A 9,650-nucleotide genomic window follows, 5' to 3' on the forward strand; every position below is an offset into this window, starting at 1 on the left:
GTTTTAGTGTCTGGATCAATAATAAAACTTTGAGCAGAGGTTTTGCGTTTTTCCTATCAGTTTCAATAAACATTCATAATTATTTTGTTTTCTATAGTATATGAAAAAAATTTTCAGTAGTATAATTGCATATGAATAAATATCAATAACTTACTTTATTTCATTATCTAATTTTAATTTTTTAGTTTACAATGCCCAAAAAATAATTTTTTAGTCTAGCATTACAAAGCCCAAAGCAATTACTGTACAATATCCATTTATAGTCAAGTGTGGTAAACTTAATGTAAATAAATGATAGTCTTTAGTATTCTTAATAAGTTGAACAACAATTAAAGTCCTTTTATAAGCCTTTTAATGCAACCAAAAAAAATTCTATAGAATGATAATGAAGTAAAACAAAATTATGATGAAAATATAATGGTTTAGAAACAAATTTGGGCTATATATTTGCGCTTTGGGGGAGGGGGGGGGGTAAAGCATAGCATATATCAAATGCATAATCTAAACAAGCCTATTTTAACCTAACCAAACCTATTTAATTTAATGAAAAAAAATGATGAATATAGAACACTTTATTAACAAGATTGGTAAAACTACAACTTGGAAATATGCTCCCAGAACTCTAAAATGTCCTCAAGAATCGCGTTAAAATGAACTCGGCCTTCTGCCTTTGCTGCCGCCCGCCACATGTTCTCTACTGAGTGAATGTAAATGATGGCAGGATGTACCTTGGTGCAGTTTGTCTCTCCGGAACCCCATATTCTCTTTACTTTTTGGGTAGAGGTGCCGGTTTCTGGGTCGACAAAACTATTTTTGTGGTTCGCTTTCAAATGAGTGAAACCTGTTTGTTCCTGCTCAGTTGTGTAGCCCTTCCAACAATCTGAAATGATTCTTGAACATCTATGTTGAGACACTATATTCTATCCCTAGTCAAAGCAAACAAACCAGTGTCCTCAAGAATCGCGTTAATAGTGAATTAAAATGAATTAGGTGAAGAATCACATTAATAATGAAATTCTCTTTGTCTTTGAGACGGTCAGCCAATGCCTAAGCTCCCAATTTAATAATTCACAAATGACCTTCACAATTTTGCTAATAAATTAGCCTATTCTATTTTCATTATATTTAATTGTCACCAAACTTCACTTCTCGAGTGTGTTCTATATAATAGACAAGTAGTTTACCTCATTTTCGTACAGGATCATGTAGTTTTTTTTTTTTTTTTTTTTTTTTTTTTTTTTTTTTTTATTGACTTAATTTTAATTTATTTATTTTTATTTAATGTTTGACCTTATTGTTTTGATCAAATCTATTGTCGGTTTTAGGCCTTGATAGGAGGGGGGCAGTACATGTATTCTGTATTTTTACGCTATTATGGTGTACCTCCCCCATGATTACGAGGCCTAAAACCGCTACTTATCAAATACAAAACCAAATTGTTAATCCAAACAATAAATTACGTATAATTTATGTAATAACCGCACATGTTTTAGATTAAGACATCCTTTGTTGATCTTTTTTCTCTTAGTCATTTTTATGCGATTCTCTCAGCAGTCAAACTCAAATTAAAAATGTTTCTGGCCCGTCTTAGCCTCGGATATGTTTCCAGCCAAAGGGGTGTAAAGTGGGGTTATGTAGAACAGAAGAAATAAAGTAAAAATTTAATTTGTTTCATAAATAGATATAAAATTAACGACTCGGATTAAAAAGCTGAATAGCTTGGAATACACTAAATTAAAAAAAAGATACAGTTTGAAGTTGATTTCGACTTCGTTGCTTTTATACATTTCCTACAAGAGTCTAAATTGTGAAAACGTAAAAACAATCGTGGAGGAATAAATTTAAAAAAATAGAATGTTCAAATGAACCAATTAATTTAATTTTTTTTTTATTTATGGTATTTTCATTTTTTTTTCAGTTTTTACTCTCCAGACCTTTTTCAAAAAAAGCTACCAAGTTTCACTTTAGATTTTTTTTTTCTATTTCCTGGGAATTAAATCAGAAAAAGCAAAACGGCCAAATTTTAGATCCTTTTCCAAAGATCCCTTGTGGAAAAATTTATTTTGCTGACATGCCGGGTCAGAGAGCTAGATCTCTTTTCATAGCATAGGAAAATTAACATTACAATGGATTTAGGGAGTTCAACGTTGATGTAACTAAATGATAGTCTTTAGTATTCTTAATGACTTGAAGTCCTTTTCATAAGCTTTTTTTTTTGAAGAAAGAAAGATTTATTTTAAAAAAAACATATCAACAGAAAACTATTACTCCCTCCCCTAAAAAGCAAAGCTTGTCCGTGGGGGAGGTAGAGAAAACAAGATCCTTAAACCAAAGAACACTTGGCCACCAATACCACTAATACCATCACGCTAAACAATAAATACAAAATAATATCATATATTATACTTCCTCTGGGAACATCATATCAACAAAACCCCCACAATCAATATATCAATCAAAACTCAATCAATCAAGCAAAAAGCAGTTCCTTAATGATTTTTCTAAAAATATTGGGGTCACCAATAGTCTTAATATCACTATTCAAACTATTCCATTTCCCTGTACCTCTATAAAAAACAGAAAAACATAACGGGAAGATATACCTCTAGGTACACAGAAGTCCGCGCTACCCCTTGTATCATGAGAATGAACAGTAAACCTAATGGACAGTAAATCATCAAAACAACGAGGCTGAACATCCTGCTGCAGTCCAAAAATAAACCTCAATACATAGAACTCACGAAGGCCTGCAGTCGGCAAAATATTTAAAGTTGGGTAAATTTCTCGAACAGAAATATGTGGAGATATACCGGCTAAAATTCTTATGGCATGATTTTGTAGAACGCTTATTGGTTTTAGGATAGAAGAAAAAGTAGAGAGCCAAATACTCGAACAAACTTATCCACCGAGACAAGCAATAATTTGTTGATAAAAAAGCTGATGAGCTAGAAGATGCAGCATGAAAAGGTGACACCATGTCGCTTTTAAAGCATGTCAGAGACCTCAGCGAGGAGAAACCTCCCAAGATAGGAGCAGTTAAATCCACCTCCGGCGTAATGCTCGAAGATGAAACCGCGCAGCTTGATCGATGGAAGGAGCATTTCACAAAGCTGCTGAACGCCCACAGAGTTGACGTCGATCCCGACCTAGTCGCATCCGCTGAGCAAACAACAAGCGAAAATCTCATAGAGACTGAGCCTTTCTCTGTAGAAGAGATACAGAATGCTCTGAGGAGGATGAAAAACAACAACGCACCAGGAACATGCGGGATCACCGTAGAGCTGCTAAAATTCGCAGGACCGCCGATGCTACTATGGCTGCACATGCTGTTTTCCTTCATTTGGACAACAGAACTGATTTCACAAAAATCAAAGGAAAGGATAATCCTTCCCCTATTGAAGTGTAAAGGTAGTCAAGGTGATTGCTCGAACTACAGAGGACTCCCCCCCCTGTTGATTTTCAGCCAATTATTTGCCATGGCTTAGGTAGATAAAAGTACCCAGCTCATCCGTAAGTGCCGCCGGATTCAGCAAGCAGGTTTCATGCCGAACAGTTCCACGACCGAGCAGATCTTCACCGTACACCAGGTCATCGAGAAAGCTCGTGAGTTCCAGCGTACAGCATACCTCGCCTTTGTTGAATTTAAAGCAGCCTTCAACTCGGTCGACCGTGAGTCTCTCTGGCTGATACTAGAACGAACAGGTCTCCCGGACAAATGCTGTCGCCTGTTCAAGGCGCTCTACACTGGTACAAAAAGACGTCCTGGTTAATGGTCGTCGAAGCTCACTGTTCGAAATAAATACCGGTGTACGGCAAGGTTGTGCTGCTGCTCCTAAACTGTTCAACGCGGTGATTGATTATGTCATGGATCGAACCACGAACCGGCTCCCCTTCGGACTAAGGTATGGCGACGGAGTTTTAGCCGATTGCGACTTCGCTGATGATATTGCTCTGATATGCATTTCTGCAGCTGAACTCGAAGAAGCCCTCAACACACTGTCGGAAGAAGCCCTGAAGGTGGGACTACATATTAGCTGGCAGAAAACAAAAATAATGATCGTTGACTCCGCAGGTAACACCGCCAAATCACCAGCATTCAACGTATCAGGGCACACCGTCGAGGTTGTCAAGTCTTTCACCTACCTTGCATCTGTCATCACGGAAAACGGCTCAGTCGAAACTGAAGTTCAGTCGGGCATCGGAAAAGCCGCATCAATTATGGCACGACTATACCGTTCAGTGTGGTCAAAGCCCAACATCAGCCGAAAAACAAAAATGCGGATCTACAACACCACCGTAACCCAAGTCCTTCTCTACGGTGCTGAGACCTGGCCGGCTACTGCTTCAGCTCGTGATGCCATAGACGTGGCCCAAACAAAGTTCTTGAGACGTATTGAAGGGATAAGATGGGACGAATTCGTCTCGAACATCCAATTGCTGGCACTAACAGATCAGACCCCTAACTCTCGGCAGGTCGCTACACGAACCCTACGGTGGTTGGGTCATTTGGCCCGCACGCCAGCAGAAACACCCGCCAGCACTCTCTTCAATTTTGATCCCCCTGCGCATGGCTGGAAGCGCCCCGCGGTAGGCCCCGGTTCAGATGGAGGGATAGCCTCACCCAGTACCTCTCAATGATCGGCACTGATATACAAGAAGCAGTCACGCTTGCACAAGACCGTTCCGAATGGAGGCGAAGAATCACGTGTCTCTCTGCGCTGGACCACCAGCAGGAGCATTAAGTCAAGTCAAATAGCCATGTTAATCCTTAATTTATATACCCTCAGCCATTTTATAATTCTATTAACTGATTCCTTCATGGAAATCTGCAGCAGCTCCGCTGTCTTAGCTGTGCTAATGCCTGTTGTGTCATCAGCAAAAAGTGAAACTGTTTCATTAGTCGGGTTTACCGTTAGTTCATTTATTCTGTAGCAAAAATTATTCAGACAATTTGGTAAATCATTAATAAATATCAAGAATAATATAGGACCGAGAACTGATCCTTGGCGGAACACCTACTTCAATACGCTTTTTTTCGGAAGAAGAATCATTTAGTTGGACATACTGATAACAATTATTTAAAAAACTGCTTAAAAAATTTAATGATTTACCCCGCAAACCATACACCTCACACTTCTTAAGTAGAATTTCATGATCCAGAGTGTCGACAGCTTTCATCAAATCTAAAAATATAGCACCTATTTTAAAACCTTTATCTAATACCTCATTAATAATAGTTGTCAAATAAATCATCGCCTTTTCCGTTGTCCTTTTTCTACGGAACCCAAATTGTGTCTCTGTCAGTAACTTATGATCCTCCAAAAAACTCCTAAAAATACTAAAACACGGGAAATGATGGGTAAAACAGATATTGGTCTATATTTTCCTGGGTCATATTGAATACCACCCTTATGAATTGGGGTTATATGGGCAACTTTGAAACAGTCTGGGAATTTTCCTTGGCGAAAACACTCATTAATTAACCCACATAAACTTCAGCTATAAAAGGAAAAATACATTTAAATGTTTTTAGAGTAAAATGATCGCTACCAGATAAATTACTACGCAACCCATAAATAATTTTTTTAATTTCATCAACTGTTAGAAGTCTAAAGTGAAGAGATACATCAATCGGGTCCCTCAGTAAGGACTCGGACGTTGGATCACCACTATCAGGTACAACTGACATAGTTAAATTCAGACCAATATTCCAAAAATAACTCTGAAATTCATTGCATATGTCCTTTTCAAAATTCAAAGTTTCTCCCATTGAACTAATTAATTCATCATGTACACTATCTATTTTTAATCCAATTACTTCTTTTATTAGTCCCCAAGTTTTCTTAGGGTATCCTTCAACCTCCTTAAACTTTTTCTCAAAATATTTCTTTTTTTCATTTCTTAAGATTGTGTTCAACCTATTTTGATAAATTTTATATAATTGATTGTTTTCTTGTGTGGGGTTAATTATTTGAGCTCTAAACAATTTATCTCTTACATTTATTTGCTTCAAAAGCACAGGACTAATCCAAGGTTTTTTCCTTTTATATCTATTTAGTATCTATTAGTAGATTCTGACATAGCTAAATTCAGACCAATATTCGAAAAATAACTCTGAAATTCATTGCATATGTCCTTTTCAGAATTCAAAGTCTTTCCCATTACACTAACTAATTCATCAGGTGCACTATTTATTTTTAATCCAATCACATCTTTTATTAGTCCCCAGGTTGTCTTAGGGCATCCTTCGACCTCCTTAAACTTTTTCTCAAAATATTTCTTTTTTTCATTTCTTAAGATTGTGTTCAACCTATTTCAATAAATTTTATATAACTGATTGCTTTATTGAGTCAGGTTATTTATATGCGCGGTAAGCAATTCATATCTTACATTTATTTGGTTCAAAAGCACAGGACCAATCCAAGTTTTTTTACTTGTGGGTTTTTAATTAAATAGTTTCAACATGACCATTTGACTTATCAAACTGCAACTTTTCATAAAATAAAACAAACTTTGAATTTACGTCCTGAACTTCGCCTAGAACATCGTACCAATTCACCTTGTCTATATCATTTTTGAGTTTTACCATCGCATTTTTACTGATCACTGGAATCCTTGATTTTTTGCCTTTAACCACCTTCGTGACAGTTCTAAAGCTAGCTGAAACTCCAAAGTGGTCAGATACATCGTTGATAAGAACCCTGGGATGCAGACCATTTAGATGCACACAAAAATATCTAACATTGAAGAGATGGCCTGGCTTATCGGACATTTCTCATCCCATAAGTAAATATAGAATCCTAGAAATTTCGGATATGACTCCATGCCTTTTCTCTGCTCTTTTCCCATCGTCAAATTGATAAAACACCTTTATATTTTGAACCAATTATTTTTTTTCCCCTCATGTAATAAATTCATTGCTTATGCAAGCTACTCTTTTGCACTGCCCCTACTCATGAGTCAAGGATCACTAATGGAAATCATATCTCGATCTTATTTTTTTATCTTTCAGATTTTAGAATACTCAGTAATGTCCTACTTGTATTCTAGCTGTGAGCAGTTGTCAGAGCTCAGTGCCATCTATGCGCTAAGAAAATCCTGTTAAAAGTAAAAAATGCTTAGTTTTTTATGATATGCTGTCAATTTTTAGGAACTAAAACATTATTGTTACCTAATATTCTTATTTTTAATAACTTAATCTACAGAAAGTAATGCTATCTTATTTGTGTTTGGTTGCTGAAGAAGAATAGAACCGAATTTGTCTTGAAAGGCATAGTTATCCTGAAACTAGCGATTTGACTGAATATCAAGCCTCAGTGCCATCTATTCACCAAAAAAGCAGAAAACCTTAAGAAAAAAAAACAAATCCTTAGTTTTTTCTTATATTACTAGAGTAATTAAACTCACAATAAAACGTGACATTTCATGAATAGCAGAAAAACAGCATGGATAACAATTATTTATATCAACAAAACTACAATTTAAGTTTTAGCCAACGAAACAGTCAAGCGAGAGGCAGCTTTATTCATTCCCTTCCCCTATAAACAGCAAGTAGAAAATAGGGAATTTTTTGATAAGACAGTAGAATGGGGCCCGTAAATATAGGGATGAAATATTCATCTAAAGTTGTATTTCACCGTAAAAAAAACATCCCTATTGTTCTACTTATTATTTTTGATGGTAGGGCAATGTGGTCTTCGTCACTACTTACGTCCCCTCCCCTCCAAAAAAAACCAGCTCATGGTCTATCCCTGGAGGTCCTGTCCTAGCGGCTGCCACATTATGGGTTCTTTACGAAATAGTTTAATTAATACAATTTTTTTACACGAAACGAAGAAACAGTATTTTACGAATGGGGAAAATCCGACACGGGTATACACTTTCAGGAGTCTCCTAATGAAAGAAACAAATATTGCTGGAATGGCCACATGACTATTTTGTGCCTTCAGCACTGACATTTAAAATGGGTTTCTATTTAACAATTGACTGAAAGAAAGGGACGGCCACAGACCCAATTCTTTCCTTCTTTTTTTCTACAATTCAAAATTTAACCAACTGCTGGATCGAATTAGGATGTTATGGTGAAGTGACTACACGATTTTATTTCTGATGCATACCACAGTAATGATGCTTTTAGTTCCCGAAAAATTTTAAAATGGTGAATCTCATAATTCATCTTTTTACAAACAGACTAAATCATATACTTCCAACAGCTCTTCAAGGGCTTGTGATAAGGCAAAACGGTAAGGTCGTATTTTTTCACCAAGGAGATAACTCTTAACAGTTAAGAAACGCGTGTCAAAAATCGTTGGCTGTTAATTACTGGCTCAAAAACTGAAAAATAATATTCTAGGAGGTTATAGAGTTAAGTACACTGTCTTTACTTATCTTAGAAATCTCCAGTCTTCCCAGTCGAAAAAAAATCTCCCAACGATATATCTCTGAAATACCTTTATACCACACCGGTGTGTTTGAAGCTCAGCAGCTGGTTAAGCCTACTTTTCTCTATCATAGTCTAGATGAGTCTGTACTTAATTATGCTGATTATATTTTGAATGTAACCTGTTTTGAACAGGTTTCTTGTGCGCTGAAGAATTTATATGAAAATTCGTTTTTCATTCTTCATTCAGTCGGCTTCGATTCAATGTAACTAGAACATAGTTTCTTGTTTTCAATCGTAAAGGAAGTAATCTCGGCCCAGGTGTAAAATTAGATAACAAGACAGTAAAAACTTCATCTAGCATAGTGAATGTATAGTATAGGGCTACCTATTTGTTATGACGTTATGTTGATGCGAACTTTGTTAGTAGATGACTTGCTAGCACCACAAATACTTAGAATATGTGGTTGTTACACCATATACTAGCACTCTCTCCACTTTGGACTCTTATCAGATAATAAAGGTAAAATATGTTGCTTTTTCCGATTTTCTAAATTCACCTTATGCTTACCTCCCTAGCAGAGTCATTATTAGGAATGGTAGTGGCAGGGGTAAAATCAATTAAAGCCCCCCCCCCCCAATTCAAATATAAATAAAAAAAAAGCCATATCAAAGTAAAATTGTATCAGAATGGGCATTTCCTCTGCCACAGTACCCCACAGTACCCCCGAATGCATCAATTTGTCTTAAACTTTTTATCTTAATTTCAATGTACAAATCTAAAAGTCATGTTGAGCATTGCGATAAATGGTGTAAAAAGAGTCGTTAGGTGTCTATAGCGTTGCCTATAGTAAAGGCCATACGGCTCCAATGTTTTGTTATTTTGTTATTTTTTTTTTCCACAGGCACTTCATATGGAAGGGGAGTTGATTTCCAGATAGAAATTCTGTTTTGAGGAGGACACAGCCCTCAGGGCAAAGGTTGTAAGTTATGCCCTGGGGGCATATAAGGTTTTTATAGAAAGCTGTGTCATAGAAACTTCAAAAAGGACTCATTCGATTGGAAATTCAAAGGGCTAGTTCTCTTTCTAGTAGTCGAGAGTTATTGGAGGGAAATTAGCAACCTTTCCAAGCCCAGTATTTCACAAATAGTATCCGATCCGAATTTTGGGATAGCCATTTTGTTCAACGTAGTTGAAAATTCAGGAAATTAGGTCTTTGAAGATAACAACCTTCCCCCCCCCTCGGTCCTCAGGGCAAGGGTTGTAAGT

At 36.5% G+C, this 9,650-nt stretch overlaps 2 protein-coding genes across 2 annotated transcripts; both read left to right on the forward strand.

The window, feature by feature from the left end:
* The first annotated feature begins 2,975 nt into the window (after window positions 1-2,975).
* On the forward strand, window positions 2,976-3,485 carry LOC148945487 (uncharacterized). Its single transcript, XM_089099059.1, has one exon. It carries the CDS (start codon window positions 2,976-2,978, stop codon window positions 3,483-3,485), a length of 510 nt encoding a protein of 169 aa, XP_088955185.1.
* Window positions 3,486-3,864: 379 nt separating this feature from the next.
* LOC148945488 (uncharacterized) lies at window positions 3,865-4,638 on the forward strand. Its single transcript, XM_089099060.1, has one exon. It carries the CDS (start codon window positions 3,865-3,867, stop codon window positions 4,636-4,638), a length of 774 nt encoding a protein of 257 aa, XP_088955186.1.
* Window positions 4,639-9,650: the final 5,012 nt, after the last annotated feature.

This window comes from Artemia sp. Qi Xiang Cuo, chromosome 13, assembly GCF_049724085.1.
Source record: "Artemia sp. Qi Xiang Cuo chromosome 13, ASM4972408v1, whole genome shotgun sequence".
Lineage (NCBI taxonomy): Eukaryota > Metazoa > Arthropoda > Branchiopoda > Anostraca > Artemiidae > Artemia > Artemia sp. Qi Xiang Cuo.